At 54.3% G+C, this 18660-nt stretch overlaps 2 protein-coding genes across 5 annotated transcripts; both read right to left on the bottom strand.

Moving 5' to 3' along the window:
* Positions 1–472: 472 nt before the first annotated feature.
* Ndufs8 (NADH:ubiquinone oxidoreductase core subunit S8) lies at positions 473–4362 on the bottom strand. 4 transcript variants are annotated; one of them, XM_059263554.1, is made up of 8 exons: positions 3980–4162; positions 3453–3668; positions 3269–3326; positions 3129–3179; positions 2616–2705; positions 2357–2529; positions 743–871; positions 473–663 (listed from the first exon to the last, which is right to left on the bottom strand). In XM_059263554.1, exons 3-8 carry the CDS (start codon positions 3324–3326, stop codon positions 532–534), a joined length of 633 nt encoding a protein of 210 aa, XP_059119537.1. In that variant the 5' UTR covers positions 3453–3668; positions 3980–4162; the 3' UTR covers positions 473–531. The 4 variants fall into 4 exon arrangements, with proteins under 4 accessions (XP_059119537.1, XP_059119518.1, XP_059119527.1 ...); XM_059263535.1 differs by lacking the exons at positions 3453–3668; positions 3980–4162 and adding an exon at positions 4227–4362; XM_059263544.1 differs by lacking the exon at positions 3453–3668 and having other exon boundaries at positions 3980–4161.
* A 629-nt stretch (positions 4363–4991) lies between these two features.
* Positions 4992–17233, bottom strand: Aldh3b1 (aldehyde dehydrogenase 3 family member B1). The gene is made up of 9 exons (XM_059263520.1): positions 17072–17233; positions 14876–14986; positions 14658–14778; positions 14358–14443; positions 13302–13383; positions 10987–11373; positions 10406–10572; positions 6828–6927; positions 4992–5587 (listed from the first exon to the last, which is right to left on the bottom strand). Exons 1-9 carry the CDS (start codon positions 17231–17233, stop codon positions 5397–5399), a joined length of 1407 nt encoding a protein of 468 aa, XP_059119503.1. The 3' UTR covers positions 4992–5396.
* Between the last annotated feature and the right edge of the window lie 1427 nt (positions 17234–18660).

The following is an 18660-nucleotide window of genomic DNA, read 5'->3' as shown; positions in this document are numbered from 1 at the left end:
CACCCCAGCAGTGGGTAGCCTTTTCTGTGCATTCTCAGGCTAGGAACTCTTTATTCACTGAGCCTTCTCCCTGCCTCCTCCTGAGGGAGGCTCTTGATGGACTCTGGCCTGAAGCCTGGGAAGGCTCCAAGTCCAAACAACCGTAGTGACGGAGGTCTGAGAAGATAGAAGACACCCAACGCCATGGGGACAACAGGCCCATGGTGACCTGCATTGCCCCACCCCGGGGAGAAGCCCAGAAAACGTGTGATATGATTCTAGGTCCTGTGGCCAGCCACAAAGAGGTTCTCTGGGCCTGTGAACCACAGAGGAGGACTGGGCTCTGCTCTGTTAGGTCTTGTAGGCATGCAAGCTGCTGGAAGCCATTCAGGAAACAAGGTCAAAGGTCCGCGCACACCTGGTCTAGTGAGAGGAAGCCCCAGGCCCCAGGCTGTGTGGGGTGGGCTCCATCTGAGCAAACAGACACAACACAGTAGGATCATAGCTTCTTTATGGGCAGCAGGGGCTACAGGACCGAGCCACGTGGCCAGGTCACCGGTACAGGTAGTCAGCCTGGATGTTGGCGGAGATCTCAGCCTCCCACTTGTCCCCATTGTTCAGCAACTTCTCCTTGTTGTACAGCAACTCCTCATGAGTCTCAGTGGAGAACTCAAAGTTGGGGCCCTGCAAGAGGGTGGACAGTCAGCAAGGCAACCCCCTCCCAGGAGCCTCTGTGCTAGCCACCTCACCCGGACCCACTCACCTCCACGATGGCGTCAACAGGGCAGGCCTCCTGGCAGAAACCGCAGTAGATACACTTGGTCATGTCGATGTCATAGCGTGTAGTCCGGCGGCTGCCATCGGCTCTTGGCTCAGCCTCGATGGTGATGGCCTGAGGGAGTGGCCACAGGTCACAGCCACACTGGCAGGCACCTCCTGGCCCTGCCCCTCACAGCTCAATCTGGCCCCTGGGGGGTCTGCATGGATGTCCATACATCTCAGACCCCCTCCTCAGCCCTCCAGAGGAACCACCTCTCATATGGCCCCATTAGCCTCTGCCAGGTTTTTGCTCAGCACTTGCCCAGGTGACCCTCCTGTCTCACAAGGAAAAGGTTATGATCTGCTTTGATCCTTGAAAACCTGTGGCCGGGTGGAGGTGGCACATGTTTTTAATCCCTGCACTTGGGAGGCAGAGGCAGAGGCAGGTGGATCTCAGTGAGTTTGAACTCAGCCTGACCTACAAAGAGAGTTCCAGGACAGCCAGAGCTGTAACACAGAGAAACCCTGTTTCTAAAAACCAAAAAGAAAACCTGTGACCCTAAGAGGTCCCCCAGAACAGGAAGCGCCCAATGACTGTCAAGTTGAACAACCTTTCTGACAATCCCCATTTGTTGGAGAAAATTAAGACTCAGGTCGAAGGATTTCCTGAAGTTGCACAGTAATGAGGGACACAGACCAAATCTGAAGGTGTATCTTTAACTGTTGGTTTCTGGGGGAACAGCTGTATGCCAGCCAAGAGTAAAAAGGGACAGCCTGGGACCCACAGGCCAGGAGACTCTTTAAGGAACTTGGCACTCCCGTGTCACGCTCACTGCTCAGGGAAGCCTCAGGAGGCACATCCTCTTGTGTTTGGAAGAGCGGGCCTGAGACCTGCACCAGCTACTGCCGCAGTTATAGGAGGACACGAGGAACGAGTCTGTCTTACAGAGTGCACACTACCTACAAGTCATCCCTGCCACCACCACCGCTCCTGGGGCACTCCCAGGGGCACAGCCAGGAGCCGGGCATGGCAGGTCTCAAGGCTGCACCTGCGGGGCTCCTGCTAGGCACACCAAAGCCACCTCTGCATCTTCCTGTTTCCACAAATAGCCCCAACTGCAGATGTTCCACATAGCACCCACGAGCACAGTCCAAAGCCAAGGCCCTGAGAGCAGCCACTGGGGATGGGAGACTTGGCTGCATGTCCTCGGCTCAAATCCAGGATGGCCACACAGAGAGGACTCCTGAAACTACTCCATGGCTCCTGAGCCCAAATGCTACATGATCTACTGACTCCTAGGGTGGGACGTGGGTATGCCACATGGTCTGCTTGGGATAGAGGCTGCCACCGGCTTCCTGACTCGGGACCTGACATCCAGAACTCAGTGTCCCACTCACAGGGTCATGGTTAGGACTTTCGTCAGGGGTTGTGGCAGTACATGTCTTTATCAGGAGTCCAGAGGCCGAAGCAGGCAGATCTCTGTGAGCTCAGGGCCAGCCTAGTATACACAGTGAGTTCTAGGCCAGCTGGGAATAACCAGTTGGACTGTCCTAAAAGAGAAAACGAAAGGGACTTTCCCGGGATGTGTATCAAGGCAGAGTTAGATTTAGAGCGTACCTGTGCAGGACAGACGGCCTCACAGAGCTTGCAGGCAATGCAGCGTTCCTCCCCGGATGGGTAGCGGCGCAATGCGTGTTCCCCACGGAAGCGTGGACTCAGTGGGCCCTTCTCAAATGGGTAGTTGATGGTGGCGGGCTCCCGAAAGAGGTAGCTCAGGGTCATGCCCAGTCCTGTGAGCAGCACAGAGCTGACAAGGGGCTGCTCTCCTCCCCAGCACACCCATGCCTGACTCCCACCTCTCCCCATCGGCGCCCACCTCGGAAGAGTTCTGTCCACAACAGAGTCCGAGCTGCACGGTCAGTCACGGACTTCATGTCCATCTCCAACTCTGACACATTCACATACTCTGCACAAGTCAGGATGGGAGGTTAAGGAATCTGGCTCTGGAAGGTGAGGCCCAACTCTCAGCTCTAGGTGGGGCAGGTGGGCGGTGGGCTCTTAGTGAGGGCCCAGGGAAGTCAGTCTGCAGCCCTGGGAAGCTTTGCTGGTTCCTTTCTGCCCAGGTAACCCAAAGAGCCCCCAAGCAAAGCTTTTCAAGTTCAAGGGTGTCGGGGCCTGGGTCCCCCTAGTGGGTCTAGCAGCTCCTCTCCAGCACACGCCTCCCTCCTTCAATGCCACCCCAATGCCCGTGAGTCACATCTCTTGATCACCACCTTCCTTTTCAGAGTGGAAACTGGAGCTAGCAGAAGGGCCCTGGCAAAGCAGCATTTTCCCCGGGTATGACCTCGATCGGGAAAGCCTAAGTCAGAAGACACCATCCGGTACTCACTGTAGGTGGCTGCCACTGCACTGCTATGGAGGCTTCGGCCACTGAGATGTCCTGCAAGGAGAGGGGGGAAACTCTGCTGCTGTGACTTCAGGCCAGAAAGCTTGGCTCCCCTAAGCCCAGGAAAGGCTCCCTGGTCCTACCTGTGCGCACGGCCTGGGCCAAGGCCCGTGGTAGCACGACTGAGGTCAGACGGTACATCTGGAACATGGAAAGGAAGGGAGGTGAGGGGTCTAAATCTGCCCTCCTCAGGACCTTCTCACACACCATCCCAGCCGAGACCAGCACCCCCAACCCTCAAGCTGACCTCACTCTGCTAAGACTCACCTGACCTGGCACCCCAAGTTCCTTCTACTGTAGCTCCTAAGAAGCTTATTTAATCCACTTCCCCTCTACTTCTCATCCGTAGTTCACACCAAAACACCCTGACCACCATGACAGTGCACTGAGTTAACTCTGCCAGATGTCACAAGCTGTCATCCTGACATATTGACTGCCCCAAAGTTAATGGCATTGGAACCAGGACAGGGACCCAGAAGTCACCTGCAGAAAAACCTTAACGGTTTAAATAATCCTCAGGGTCAAGTTCCTCTCCCCAACCCAAGGACCTGCTGGAACTCTGTCCAGCCTGCCTAGTGACCTTGGGCAAACGATGTCCCCTGGCCTCAGGCATCTCGCCTTCGACATAGGGAGGGAGGGTTCCGAAAACTGGGGATGTATGCAGTGAAGGGGATGTTGGCTGAGAGCCTGGCACTTTACCAACGCTCCAAAGAGCCCCTCCTGTGACCTTTGACCTCAAGCAGGTCTGCCAATTCTTGACCCGTGACCCCAGGCAATCCTGGAGCCCAACCTACCACTCTCTCTCTCAGACCTTCCCCTTGACCTCTGACCCTACGAACGCAGAAGGCATCCGGCAAGGCAGCGCATGCGCCTGAGGGTGCAGGCTTCCCGGCCCTACAGCTCGCAGAAGGACGCAGAGGCCACAGGTCCCAAGCCGACCCGCCAGACACCAGACTTCGCGGAGTGAGCGGTGACACCACGTTCAACCCCGTCGTCACGCCACCCAGGCCCTGTCTTCGCCGCCTTGCCCTGGACACCCACCTTGAGGCGCGCCGGCTCCTTCCCTGGCCCAGGTGCGGTTCAGCCGGGAGGCGGAGCCTAACTTCGGGAGGCTGCCATTGGCGGGCTACTCAGGCCTTTTTTATTCTTCTCCTGATGTCCTCTCCTCCTGTGTCCTGATTGGCCTGTGGTGCGGCTGCAGGAGGCGGGGCCAGAATTATCTCGTCTCTGATTGGCTGATGGGAACAGGCGCTTGAAGTTTTGTAGGGAGCTGCCATATTGTATCGGAGAGGTTAGTACGCGAGACTTCCGAGCTGCTAGAGGTGGGACTTCCTGGGCGTGGTTTGGGACTTTGGGACCGTCCCGGTGGGTGGGGCATGGCGGTGTGACTCATTTGAATATTGTAAAGGTGGCGACCGCTACTCTGCGCCAAAGCGCAGTCACAAGGCTTCATCTGGTTCTCGTAACAAGCCTCGGGTAGCAGGACGTTCATAAGTCTGCCCCAGTGACTAGAGAGCCGTGAGGCAGGCGATCTGATGTCTTGTTTGGAGTCGTCAGGGAAGGCTTCCTTTAGGAGGTGGTGTCTAAGCTGGCGCTGAGGAGTCCAGCAGGCCAGGAAGGTCAAACACCCGGCTGGCCGGGAGAGGAGACAGGATGTCAAAAATTTGGGTTTTAGCAGTTTAGTGGCTGGAATGTTTCACCCCTGGGGAGGATGGGGAGGATGGGCGAGGAGTCGTTGAGGGAGGGATCTTAGCCTTTAACATGGAGGCAACACCTCGCTCCAAAAAAAGACAAGACACCTGTAGCTTGGGGTCAGCCCTCCTGCTTTAATACTCCCAGCGACCACAGGTCGTTAATTCAACCTCATTATACAGCTAGAAAACGGAGGCTCAGAGGACCCAGACATGCCTCATCACAGGATTGGCCTGTGCCAGATACCACTGATTCCCTCAAACACTATCCACAAGAAGGTGGGTAGTTCAGAAGTGCCTGTTTTCTCCCCGATTCCATGGCTAGCACTGGGAGAGACAGGTCACAGCGCCTCTTCTCACATTCCCACCCTCAGCCTATACCAGTCAGAACAGTCAAAGGCCCAAAAAGGGAAGCCCCAGAAGGAGGAGGGCTGAGCACCCTGCTCTGTGGCCTGGGCCCTAGCAGGCCATTTCCTCAGCGGCTGTGTCCCAGGGAGGGCTCCTGTGGCCCCAGTTCCCCTCACAGCAGTGTGCAGCTGCAGCTTCTCTCCTCCATGGCCACCAGGAGCACCCTGAGGTTTCGCCTGGAGTAGGGCGGGTAACGAAGGTCGTTGATTTTCTCCATCCTGGGGCTGCGCAGCAGACAGGCACGCTGGTTGGAAAAGGTGTCGAAGGAGAACTTGCCGTGGTACCTGCCCATCCCGCTCGATCCTGTGGGCAGCATGGAACACGGGGTTTAGGTCCTTAGTGGCCAGCTGAGGGGACATCACATAGACTTTGCTCTGACAAGTGGGCTCTCTGAGCCTCTGTTTCCCTGTTTGCTCATTGAGCTAATCGCAAGACATTATGGATAGAAAAAGGCGGAGCCTTGAACCTGCCGCCAGACCAGTATGCCAGGTTTTGGTGTGGGACAGGCAAACTGGGGTCAAGGGCATGAGTTCTCCAGCCAGGCTACCCAAAGTTGAATCCCAGCCCTGTCCTAAACAGGTATGCCACTTTGGGCAAGTGACTGGCAGTGGCACCCTCCTCCTAGGGCTGTGGTAGACATCTTCAAACCTGTGTATTTTCTAGTGTCTAGGAAGGGAGAAGGACTCAGCCCAGAAAGTCCAGGCAACATGACCTGGATGGGGTTGGGAGTAAGGAAGCTGGCTTGTTGGAATGAGTGAAGCCAGAGAAATGTGGAATCAGCCAGAGAGAGTGTGGGTGGGGAAAAAAGGGGGGTGGGGGACTCAGGCTTGGGGACAACTCAGCCTTGAAGGCGGCTGACATGTCAGGGTCAACCTCAGTAACTGCCACAACAGACTAAGGGAGGGGAATAGGAGCAGGACTCCAGGGCAAGACCTGGACAGGACAGACCGTGCTGTCACTGCGATACCGAGTATGACCAGGTGGAAGGACCAGAATGCTTTCAATGAGGAAGCAGGTTCCAAGAAGAAGCGGCTGCCTGGGTCACGTGCCTGTGGGGCTTGCTGGGATAGATGTGAAGTTTGCAGTTGTGTGTGTGTGGGGGGGGGGGGGGTGGGACATCTCCGCCTCCCAGGCCTCCTGGAAGCAGAGATGCGCAGAGCTGGATTCGCCGGGACCTGGGAAGTCTGAAGGAGCGTCATCTGACCCTACCATGGAGCTGAAGACATCAGGGTGAATGGCTGAAGACTGGGAAAAAGTCAAGGAGCTTGTGGCTGGAGGCAACTAGTATCTTTTTACAAAACCCACCAAAATGATCTCTCTGGGTTCTCACCCACATGTTTAAGTGCAAGCACCCCTGGAAGGTCCCCCACAGCTGGAGGGAGGTGGAGGCAGGCTAGATGGACACGGACTGTGGAGAGGGACTTCCTCTCGTGTCCGCTGCACTGAGAGTGGGCTGCATGTTCTGCAGTTAGTGTGCTGGAGCAGCAGGGTGGGGATGCAGCCGTGGAGCAGCCCAGGAGGGCAGAGCTCTGCTGCCACCTACCCACTCCTCCAAAAGGAAGGCTGGACAGGGTCATGTGCATGAAGCCATCGTTCCCGCAGAAGCCCCCGCTGCTGGTCCGCGCCAGGACCTGTTTAATCACCTGGGAGAGAAAGAGGAACTTGTAAAATACCTGCTTATAATTTGTTTCACTAAGGGTCTGAGGTCCAAGATAGGCCCAATGGAACAGACTCACAAACTCCACCCTAGGGACATGTTCTCTGTGTATGTATGTGGCCCTGGCAGGGGGTTGCGACACAAACCCAAGGAGAAGTCATGAGACCTGGTATCACCTAGGAAAAGGCAGAGTGGCACGTGAGGTGACTGCTGAGTCTTGAGGTGACAGCTTTCAGGAGAGTAGGGAAGGGAAGGGAAGGGCTCTGTGGGGAGAGTTTGGGAAGCTAAGGCCAGGCTTGGACTCAGCAGCCTAAGACTGAAGGGTTCTCCTGCAGCCTGCAGGTCTGAGACGCCGGAGGGAAAGGAGATGGGTTTGCTCTACTTAATGTCATGCTGTCCGGTGAGGACAGCTCTCAGTTGGGCCTTGTCTGGTGAAGTGGATCCCACCAGGGAGCAGCATTGCCTCAGCCTGAGGCAGCCAAGAACCACGGTCACACCAGAGGATGAGCAGGCTGGAAGACAGCCTGACTTAGGACCAGTGCTGGGTTCAAGAGACTTTGAGGGACAGTTGGCCTCACTGCCAGAAGGGCTGTGGTGTGATTTCTTTTGTTGTTGTTGTTGTTATTTTTCAAGACATTTGTTTCTCTGTGTAGCCCTGCCTGTCCTGGAACTTGCTCTGTAGACCAGGCTGGCCTTGAACTCAGAGATCCACCTGCTTCTGCCTCAGCACTGGGATTAAAGGCATGCACCACCAGCACCTGGCTTGTGTTGTGGTTTTTTTTTTTTTTTTTTTTTTTGGTTTTTCGAGACAGGGTTTCTCTGTGTAGCTTTGCGCCTTTTCCTGGAACTCACTTGGTAGCCCAGGCTGGCCTCGAACTCACAGAGATCCGCCTGGCTCTGCCTCCCGAGTGCTGGGATTAAAGGCGTGCGCCACCACCACCCGGCATGTTGTGTTTTCTAAAGGTTCCACAGAGGAGGGGCTGAGATAGTCCCAGCAGACCCTCACTCACGTAGAACAATGGAGGAAGTGGTCACCGAGCGGGCCAGGACAGAATGGCGGCCTGGGTAGTTAAACCCAGCATCAGGTATGGTAATGTTGCCTGTAATTACACCGGCGGAGTAGTAGGGCCCGGAGTTCAAGGTAATCCTCAGGCTAGCCTGAGCTGTTTGAGACCCTGCCTCAGAAACAGGGCTGACGAGATGGCTCAGTGGGTACAGGCGCTTGCTGCCAAGCTTGACAAACTGACTTTGAAATACACATGGTAGAAGGAGAGAGCTGACTCCCTCACGTTGTCAACAGACTCTCACACAAATGCCGTGACATGCACACCTGAAGACACACGCAATAAACAATTGTTTTAAAAAAGGCTTTTAGCCGGGCGGTGGTGGCGCATGCCTTTAATCCCAGAGCCAGGCCAATCTCTGTGAGTTCGAGGCCAGACTGGTTTACAGAGTGAGATCCATGACAGGCACCAAAACTACACAGAGAAACCCTGTCTCAAAAAAACAAAAAGAAAAAAGAAAAAATCCTTTTAAGGCTGGGACCAGCAACATGGTTCAGTGGATAAAGGGACTTGCTACCAAGCCTAATGACCTAGGATTGATTCCTAGGACCCACAAGGTGGAAGGAGAGAACTGACTCTTGCAAGTTGTCCTCTGACCTCTACACGTTCACACAGAGACATAAAAATGTGATACAAAGTGTTAAAGCCAAAACCATGCACAAGACTCATTCTAACTGAATAAACGGCCCAGGAGACAAGTCTTTCCCCTGGATCGAGAACATTTCTACAGTAACATGGTAGCCACCCCCTCCGTAGAGAGGGCTCTAGCACACTGCCTCCCTTCGGGGCCAGTGCAGAGGCTCGCTCAGATACTCAAGACAGGACAGAGCGGCTCTGAGCAGAGCCTTCTAACAGACACAGTCTTCCCAAGTGACCTTTAACTTCCTAGATACATGTGGCTCTGGGGTAACCAGAGACAATCTCTCTAGAAATCCCATCCCCTGTTACAGAGTAGTGAGAAATCAGGAAAATGGGGGACATTGCGGAGAGCTGCCGGGACTCCAGGCTGAGGCCAAGATCTTGCATGGTGAGATCGGAGTGCAGACAGCATGGATGGAGGGCAGCTGCGGCGATGCCTGCTGTACTTGCCTGGTTGTGACACGTGTCAGAGTCCTTCATGGGGGCACTGGTTGTGGCGTGCACAGGGAGTCTACTGCCTTTGTGTCTTTTGTATATTTAAAGTTATTCTAGAATAAAAAGTGTGTTTTAATGAAAAAAATGGTGATAGCTGAGTATGAAACTTATTTGGTAGGTTTAATGTGTACTAGTGTTTTGTCACACCAATGCTGTGACATGCACACCTGAAAACACACTTTGTGTGAGGGTTTCGGATCACCTGGAACTGGAGTTACAGACAGTTGTGAGCTGCATATGGTTGCTGGGAATTGAACCCTATCCTCTGGAAGAGCAGCCAATGCTCTTAACCACTGAGCCATCTCTCCAACCCCATTTGGTAGGTTTTTGTTTTTTTGTTTTTGTCTTTTTTATTATTATTTATTTATTTATTTTTGTTTTTTTTTTTTTTAAGACAGGGTTTCTCTGTGTAGTTTTGGTGCCTGACCAGGAACTCACTTTATAGACCAGGCTGGCCTTGAACTCACAGAGATCCGTCTGCCTCTGCCTCCCGAGTGCTGGGATTAAAGGTGTGCACCACCACCACCCGGCAGGTTTTTTGTTTTTAATTATTACATTTTATTTATCGTGTGTTTATTGTACTAGTCTCAGCTCACGTGAAGATTTTGTAGGAGAGAAACTTGTGGGAGTCTGTTCTTCTACCACAGATTCTTAGAGATTGGGCATCTTTACTGGCTAAGCTATCTCACCAGCCCCTTGTTTGTTTGTTTGTTTGTTTGTTTTAATCTTTGAAGGTTTATTTATTTTATGTGTATGTTTTGCCTGCATGCATGTATGTGTACCACGTATGTGCCTGGTGCTTGAGGAAATGAGAAAAGGGCATCAGATCCCCTGGAATTGGAGTTATGGATCATTGTGAACCATCAGAGAAACCAAACCTGGGTCCTCTACAAGAGCAACAAGTGCTCTTAACCACTAAGCCATCTCTCCAACCCAATTTGGTAGATTTTGTCTAGTGTGCAGGAAGCATTGGGTTTGATTCCTCAGAATCAAATATAACCAGGTGTCATTAACACATTTATAATCCTAGCACTCAGGAGGTAGAGTCAGGAGGATCAGGTTCAATCCTGGACTACATAGTTTGAGGCTAGCCTAGGCTACATGAGATCCCATCTCAAAAAATTGTGTGATGTCATCCAGGAGAGTTTGGCCCAGGTAGGGTTGACTTCCAGGAGAGAGGTCAGGGGCAAAGCCAAGAGGCCACCATGCATGAAGTCCTGCTCTGTTGCCACCTTCCCACAGCCCACTGCTGGTAACCCATCCCACCTGGCTTCTCTTAGAGAAGGCATACAGCGCCAGCGGCTTCTCGCGCCGGTTGATGAAATCAATGGCCTCATCGAGGTTCTTCACAGTCACCATAGGCAGGATGGGCCCGAAGATCTCCTCCTGCATCACGGGCTCTGTCTCCTGCACGTCCACTAACACGGTGGGTGCTGCAGTACAAGGGGCAACTCAGCCTCACCCGTAGGCAAGACATGTCCGGAGTGAGGGGCTCCAATCAGGACAGCCTGTGCCCCACACAGAGCAGTCCCAGGGTCCGACTTCCTGGGACCTCAGGCTTGGGGTCTGGAGTCTCACAGAACAACAAAAGCTGGAACAGAAGTTCAAGCCATACTCTGAACCTCTAGAGTGGGGTCGTAGCTCAGTGAGTCATGAGTCTGAGGAGTCAGAGGCTCAGAGTCACGGTGGTGTGTTGCTGTGGAACTGGGTCCCAGAGCTGGTTACTCAGGCCAGGCTCCAGAGGTGAGACAGAGGAGTCAGACATAGGGCTGAGACTTGTAGTCCAGCGTGGGCCCCTCCAGCTTGGAAAGGTCTGAAAAGCCCAGGTTAGGAAGGGGGAGACTCACCAATGTAGAGATCGCTTTCATCGCTCTGGCCACCAATGGCCACGCGGCCACAGCCCAGCAATCCCTGGAGACGCTTGAAATGTTTCTGGTTGATGATTCTGCCCAGGCTGGGGGAGGTCTGTGGGTTGTCTCCATAGAAACGTGTGATGGCATTCTGCAGGGCCGGCACCAGCCGCTCCTGCATCTCCTGGCTACACAGGATGTAATCGGGGGCCACACAGGTCTGGCCAGCATTGAAGCAGCGGAACCAGGCCACACGGTTGGCCACGGTCTGGGGGTCACAGTCGTCATCCACATAGCAGGGGTTCTTACCCCCCAGCTCCAGGGTGATGGGCGTCAGGTGTTTGGCAGCAGCGGCCATCACGATCTTGCCTACGTAAGCGTTCCCTGGGTACATGGAAAGGGCCTAGAGTGACTCATTAGTGAACTGGTGGTAAGTGGGTGGCCTTACCTGAGTCCCTACACAGGGACTCGAAAAGAATTTATCCTACACTCCCAGCATGAGTCGGACTCCGTGACCCCCTCCAATGTAGTCCCTCAGCTCCTAGCTGTGTTCACTTCTGTCCCTGGCCCACCTTGCACCCCATTCTCCAGCCTGTCATAGTGTTAGCCACCTCTCCACCTCCTAAATAAAACCTCTGATGTCCTCTGCCTTGTCCTCTAAGGCTGTAGTCCAGTTCAGCTTGTCTGATGCTCAGTCCCTCCTCTCTGCCTCACAAACCCCTTCCCAGAGTTCCTAGTCTATAGGCTCCTCCTCACTCCCCCTCTCCCTCTGCCCCATCTACTCATCCTCCAGGTTGTCCCAGCCCTTGCCTGCCACACCATAGTTCTTCCATTCCTTGTTTACTCTCTGCTCGCCTCAGTTCAAACACCGCAGAGGCACTTTGGCGTCGGGGCACTCGCCTGTGGTCTCAGTGCTCAGAAAGCTGAGGTAGAAGATTGCCTCAAGTTCAATGCCAGCCTGCGCTACACTGTGAGATCCTGTCTCAAACAGTGGCTGATCCAGCCATGGTGGTACACTCCCATACTTCCTGCACTCAGGAGGTAGAGGCAAAAGTGTCAGGAGTTGAGGGTCACCCTCAGCTATGTAGTGAGTTTGAGGCCAGCCTGGGTTACATGAGATCTTGTTTGGAAAAAATAAGACAAACCCAAACAAGAGCAGCGTCCAAGGGCTGAGAGTATGGCTCAGTGGTAGAACACTTCCCTGGCATGTATGAGGTCTGGGGTTGATTCCCAGCACCTCAAGCACGGATAAAATACTCCAGAATCCCAGCACTCAGGAGGCAGGGGCAGACAGATCTCTGTGAGTTTGAGGCCAGTCTGGTCTACAGAGCAAGTTCCAAGACAGCCAGGGCTGCACAGAGAACCCCTGTCTCAAAAAAAAAAAAAAAAAAAAGGAATCCCGCACATGCAGCCTCTGACATACAATCTGTGTACTCAACAAAGATGCCCTGGTCTCGGGAGGACGAGATGATGAACATTTCCTAAGGACCATATGCTGTGATAAAGGACCTTGTCTTCTGTACAGACCTGTGCTTTGAATTGCCTCAGATGAGAACAGGCTAGATTAGTAATGGGACCTTGCAGTGAGATCCCAGTCAGGTCTGTTGAGACCTGGCTTGAAAGCTGGCCTTGGCCTTGGCCTTACCTCTGCACCTGGCCCTGAGAACCTAACCTAAGTGCCACCAGGGCTGAGGGTGTAGAGGTGTCTTTGATGGCACTCCCCTGCCTCCTGCCTTGCTTAGTATGAGACTTGCTTTTCCCCACGAGGAAGACCAATCTACCTTTGCTTCAGCAGCCTTCCCTGTCCCCAGCTGGGCCTTTCCTAGGCTTGAGGCAAGCTCTAGAGCAAAGTCCAAAGCCCAGCTCTGCCCTGTTCTAACCACCTGTGAGTCAAGCCAGCCAGCTTAGACTCAGGCCCACTTGGGCACTGCCCACTACCTCTACCATTTTTATCGTCCAGAAACTTCATCCTGATCCCTTGAAGCAGATGCCTGGGATCTGGGACACGGTAGCATAATGACAGGTGACCTCTGGGAGCTAGTCTCACTAAGAGCTTGGGTGAAAATCCTATCCTGGCCAGCTGGGCAACCCCAAGGCAGCCTCTTACCTGTCAGGGCTGAAAGGAGATCACAGGGCCTGCTGTCGGGGCTGAAGGGAGGTCATGGGGTCTGCTGTCAGGGTCTGGTGCAGCAGGAGCTTGGAATGGGTGGACTTTTGACTCAGGGTTGAGGTGGGGAGGTGGTTGGTGGTTGTGGACATGGAAGTCTGTCTTCCCTAAGGGTCTGGAGGCTGGAGCCACCCCTGAACCTTACCTGTAAAGAAGATGTGGTCGAACCTGTGTTCCAGCAGCTGCGTGGTCTCCTGAGGCCCACCCAGCACCACGGCAAAGCAGCTCTGTGGGCAAAGAAAGGTCCTCAGACCCATCTTCCGAGTTTAGGGGTGGTCCAGCCTGCATGGAGCCCACCCATCTTGCTTCACCTGAGAACATCCTGGGGGCTGAACACTGCAGTCTTAGGGCAAGAATGCAGCTAGGGCCAGTTATGGGATCCCAGGGGACAGACTTCCCTGGCTAAATCCTAGAAGGGAAACTGAAGGGGAGGGGTAGTGATGTAGCCAAGGCCATGCAACTCAGAAGAGGTATCCCTAGCCAAGCATAGCAACTCATTCTTGTAATTCAGCTCTCAGGAAGCCGAGGCAGAAGGATCACAATGAGTTTGAGGCTAGCCTTGGCTACAGAGTGAGGCCCTGTTAAAAAAAAAAAATAGAAGAGAAGGGGGCTGGAGAGATAGCTCAGAGGTTAAGAGCACTGCTTGCTCTTCCAAAGGTCCTGAGTTCAATTCCCAGCAACCAAATGGTGGCTCACAACCATCTGTAATGAGATCTGGCGCCCTCTTCTGGCCTGCAGGGATACATGCAGGCAGAACACTGTATACATAATAAATAAATAAATTTTAAAAAAAATAGAAGAGAGGAAGACTAGAGAGGTGACTCAGTAGTGAGAGTGTTTGCTGTGCGATCCTGAGGACCCACTGAAAAGCTGCGTGTGATGGCAGGCACCTCTAATTCCAGCACTGGGCAGTGGAGAAGGACAGATCCCAGAGACTCCCTGGTCAACTAGTCTAGCCAAATTCTCCAGTCCCAGGAACCAGTGAGAGACCTTGTCTCAAAACATAGGGTGAACATTTCCAAGAACCACCAGGGGTTGAGCTCTGGTCTTACACATAAACATATGTGCACCCACATACACACAAACAAGCACCCCCCCAAATACACGCCCACACACTGAAGGCCCTCCTGAGGTTGGGCCATGTCCCCTGCCTTACCCCCACAGGAGCTGCCCAGCCCTAGGCCTCGACTATCCCTATTACCTGGTCCAGATAGCGGGGCAGGACCTCAGCCAGGATCTTCTCAATGGCCTTGCTGGTCTCCGAGGGCTTGAGTACCACGCAGTTCCCTGCAGTCAGCACAGAGGGAATGCTAGGAGAGGCAGCCATGCAGGGTACGTGCTGGCCACACGAACTCTCAGATGAAGAGTCAGAAGTGATGCATAGACCCTGGCCAGGGGCTGCCTGGGAGCAGGGTGCCCGCTCCCCTGTCTTCCTTTTCTGGTTTCCTAGGTAGCCCTGTGTTCTCCAGTGAGTAGGATTGTGGGAAGGTGGAGGTCTCACCTGCAGCAATGGCCCCCACCAGCGGCACAAGCGTCAGGTTCAAAGGGTAATTCCAAGGCACAATGATGAGCACCAGGCCGAAGGGCTCCTTCCGGATGAAGGCTGAGTCCAGCTGTGTGGCCTGGGCCAGGGGTGAGCTGTGAGGCTCTGTGGAGCCACACTGTGGGAGCAAACAGTTCCCAAACCCCAACTGCCACCCTGACCCCTCCCCAACTTACCAGATTCTTGGACACTTTCTCATCCTTCATCCACGACCGCAGGTTCCTGAGGGCCAGGTCCACCTCAGCCTGGCTGATGGCAATCTCAGATACTTCCGACTCAAAGGCTGACTACAGAAAGGAATGAGGGTCAGGGCTGAGTCCTAGGGAACCCCAGAGCAGCAAATAGCTGGAGTGTGAGGAAAATACAGCTTCCTTCCCAAAGGTCCTGCATCTCTTTATCCTTTCATTCATTCATTCATTCATTCACCCACTCCAGGGAGCCCTGGGCACCTGGGGCAGAATATAGTGGAGTCAGAATATAGAAGTGATCCTAGCAGGTGCAAAGGCCCTGTGGCTGGCTGGGGCTTGCTCTGCTTCTGCTTAGCAGCGAGTACAGAGGGCATAAGGCATGATTCTCCTCGGTCAATGGTTTCATTTCCCACAGCACAGGTGGACAGTACCAAGTGCCCAGGGGAGAAGTAAGAAGACAAAAATCAATGGGACCCAGGGCTGGGGATGTGACTCAACCAGTAGAGAGATTGCCTAGCATATACAAAACTCTGGGTTCCATCCCCAGCCACACATAACCTGGGAATGATGGCATACACCTAGCACTGAGGAGGCAGAGGCAGGAGGACCAAGAGTTCAAGGTCATTCTCAGCTTCATAATAGGTTTGAGAACCTATCTCAAAACCAAACCAAACAAACAAAAAAACAGGACCATGCTTCTGACTTCTGCAAGCTGTGTGCTCTGCTCCAAACTCCAGGAGGGGTCCAGACTTCAGGGCCAGGGATGCCAGAGCCAGGCTGAATTGTGGCCATTGAAATACAAGCTCTCCTGGGTAACAGCAGAAGATGGAGGCCTGCAGAGGTGATGCAGAGTGCCAGGAAGACCATACAAGGGATGTGCCATGCAATATAAGGGGGTGTGCCATGCAAAGCCAGGTGGGTGTTCTGTGCCACTCAACCCCACTGTGCTTCCTAGTAGCCAAGCCTGGTTCAGGCAACTTTCAGCCACACACAGCTCACAGCAAGCCTGGCAGATCCTGAGGACCCTATCGAGGTATGGGGGGGGGGGATGCACACGTGGGCACAGTGACCTCAGGAGAGCAGGGTACTTTGAGTGAGATTCTTCCTCAGACCCTGCTTTTCCTGGCTGTGTGTCTCTGGGCAAGAAACTGCCTTCTCTGAACCCTCCTCTGGGGATAGCTGGCTGTGACTGTCCAGTAGGAGGAGTGCTAGGGGTCGGAGGAGAGAATGACCACAGCACTGGGCAGATGCCACCTGCCGAGGGTGGAGACCCGAGTAGTCTGGCCGGATCAGAGGGAGGCGCCAGGCTGAATTTTCTGGGCCGCTGCCTCCTTTGTAAGGTCCAGGTTTCTGGAGTCGGATGAGAAAGCAGAGGTGGAACCTGAGCTGAAGGGGGAAAGGTCGGGTCTCCTGGGTGCTGGGCGGGGCTGGTGAGAAGCTGTAGGAGTCAGACCCAGGAGAGCCCATCAGACTGGAGGAGTCTCTAGGGTAACAGCAGGGGATAAAGAGAAGAGGAACTCACTGGGTCAGTCCCTTGGAGGGACTGGGGGACCCTGTATGGCTGCTGCTGGAATTGGGAGGGGACCCCAGAACCTCCAAGATATAGAGACTGTGATGTCCACAGTGCCAAGTGAGACCAAAGTCGTCCAGGGCGTGGCCCACTTCCTCAGGCCTTCTCTTCCATATCTCTCTGTCTCTGTCTCTGTCTCTGTCTCTGTCTCTCTCTCTCTCTCTCTCTCCAGCCACTTTGGGCTCTGCAGTTCCTCAACTACAGACACACTAAGCTCTTCAAGCCTCAGGACCTTTGCATGTGCTGCTGGGCCACTCCCTCCAATGTCCATGCAGCTCTTTCCTCCTCCTATTTTCTGACTCTGTTCTGAGACCCCCTTCTCGGAAAAACCTGCGTTGACCCCACATACAAACCAGCATCACCATCCGGCCCCTGACTTAACACTGGAACGTGTGCACTTCACATGTTACCAGGCCACACGCACAGCATGGATTTGCTGTCATATTGTCACCACCCTTTCTTTCCCCGGCAGAGGTCAGCTCTGTAGACACTGGGACTTTACTCTCTGTGTGTCCCCAGAGCCTGTCCCAGCTGTACCACCCCTTGCTGACGGGGGGGGGGGGGGGGGGGGGGTGACACACACACCCCTCCCCCACTGTCCCTGCTCCACGCACCTTGCGCAGGTCCTGGGCGAGCGCCTCCTGCAGCTGCTGTTTGTTGTCTTGAAGGAAGCGGCTCAGGCCTCGCAGCTGCGCAGCCCGGAACTCAGCCGGCCGCGTCCGCCCCGTGTTGAAGGCCTCCTGCAGCTGCCGCAGCCTGTCCTCAAATGAGTCCATCCTGCAGGATAGTGCAGTGTGACAGTCCCCAGCCCCTGCCCACCCAGGGCCTCACAGACTCTTCCCAGGGCCTCCCTTGGACAGCTCCCTTGGTGACAAGAGTGGCCTTTGAGGCTGTCCTTATGGGACACAGCCAGACACAACAGGCACTCCTCCTCCTGCCCGCTGGACTACAGAAGGGATGAGCTTGATAAGGCTGGGCAGGTGAGCCGGGGCGCTCTGCTGCTTCGGTGAAGTTAGTTCTGACCCAAGGCCCCTCCTGCTCTAGTGCCCTCCCGGGGGCTGCACTTGACCCTGCCTGGCCTGAGTAGAGTGGACAGGAAGGGATATCGCGAGGGACACCACGGCAGCCACCACAACTCGGGACTGCACGAGGAGCCAGGCTGGCTGGTGGCGGCTCAGAGACCTGGGGTGACCTCGGGCAGACCCTCAGCAAAGGGAAGAATGGTTCGGGCTTCCCAGAGGCCCTCCTGCTCACCTCTGCAGGGATGCCCGCTGGACCACAAGAGAAGGTGGCAGCTGCGGAGGAGAGCCAGGTGGGGTGATGGGAGTCACCAGCCGGGACTGGAAGACAGGGAAGGGGCCTGATATTCCCCTGGGCTCACGGCTGTTTACACGAGGCTCATCAGAGGAGCCTGTGACGCATTTACTCTTTGGCCTGGTACCAAGGACAGGTTGGGGACCCTTTCCTCCTCCGCTGTCTGACTTCAGGCCTCAGTGTACCTGAGTGTACCCACAGCGATGCTCTTTCGTGTGCTCTCACAGTGGCCCCTTGCTCAGCTTGGCTCTGTACTGACAGACACCACAGGATGCCTAGTTACCCTACATCCTTTACCAATTGTCCCCTCCCATGGGACCAGGAGGCCAACTCCACTTTGTCTATTTAACTCATTTCTTGGGGCTCAGTGCCCCAAACTTCCCAGTGACAAAAAGATACTTGCTGGAGTTGTGGGGGTTTGTTGTTGTGTGTGTTTAATTTTTTTTTTTTGCACGTGCCTCTGTGTGTGACGTTCATGCACGAATGTATGTATGTGTGTTCCCATGTCCATGCAGTCCCAAAGTTAATTCTGGGTCCTCAAACATGCTCCACCTCATTATTAAGTCAATCTCTAAACCGAACATCAAGTTCACAGCTAAGACCAATCTAGGGCTGGAGATGTGAACTCAGCAGTTAAGAGCACATGCTGCTCTTCTAGAGGACCTGAGTTCAAATCCCAGCAGCCACATCAGGTGGCCCACAACCAGCTGTGACTTTAGCTCCAGGGGATCTGACACCTCTGGCCTCTGCAAGCACTGTGCACTCACACACACACATAATAAAATAAAAAGTGCTAAAGGGAAACTAGCCAGACAGTTTGCTCTGGGGATCTCCTCCCTCCTCCTTTGGGCTATGGAATTCCAGGCAGCTGTCACACCCACCAGCACTT

This window comes from Peromyscus eremicus, chromosome 1 (assembly GCF_949786415.1).
Source record: "Peromyscus eremicus chromosome 1, PerEre_H2_v1, whole genome shotgun sequence".
In the NCBI taxonomy this organism is placed as follows: Eukaryota; Metazoa; Chordata; class Mammalia; order Rodentia; family Cricetidae; genus Peromyscus; species Peromyscus eremicus.
Note: the sequence above shows the minus strand (reverse complement) of the source record. Positions and strands in the feature narration are given on the sequence as shown.

Coding starts and splice junctions, on each gene's coding strand:
- Ndufs8 (XM_059263535.1), bottom strand. CDS start 3,326: ATGTACCGTCTGACCTCAGTCGTGCTACCACGGGCCTTGGCCCAGGCC. Junction 3,180..3,268: donor GGCCCAGGCCGTGCGCACAG/GTAGGACCAGGG, acceptor CTCTCCTTGCAG/GACATCTCAGTGGCCGAAGC. Junction 664..742: donor CTGTTGACGCCATCGTGGAG/GTGAGTGGGTCC, acceptor ACCCTCTTGCAG/GGCCCCAACTTTGAGTTCTC.
- Aldh3b1 (XM_059263520.1), bottom strand. CDS start 17,233: ATGGACTCATTTGAGGACAGGCTGCGGCAGCTGCAGGAGGCCTTCAAC. Junction 14,779..14,875: donor AGAAAGTGTCCAAGAATCTG/GTAAGTTGGGGA, acceptor CCCCTGGCCCAG/GCCACACAGCTGGACTCAGC. Junction 10,573..10,986: donor TGAAAGCGATCTCTACATTG/GTGAGTCTCCCC, acceptor CTTGTACTGCAG/CACCCACCGTGTTAGTGGAC.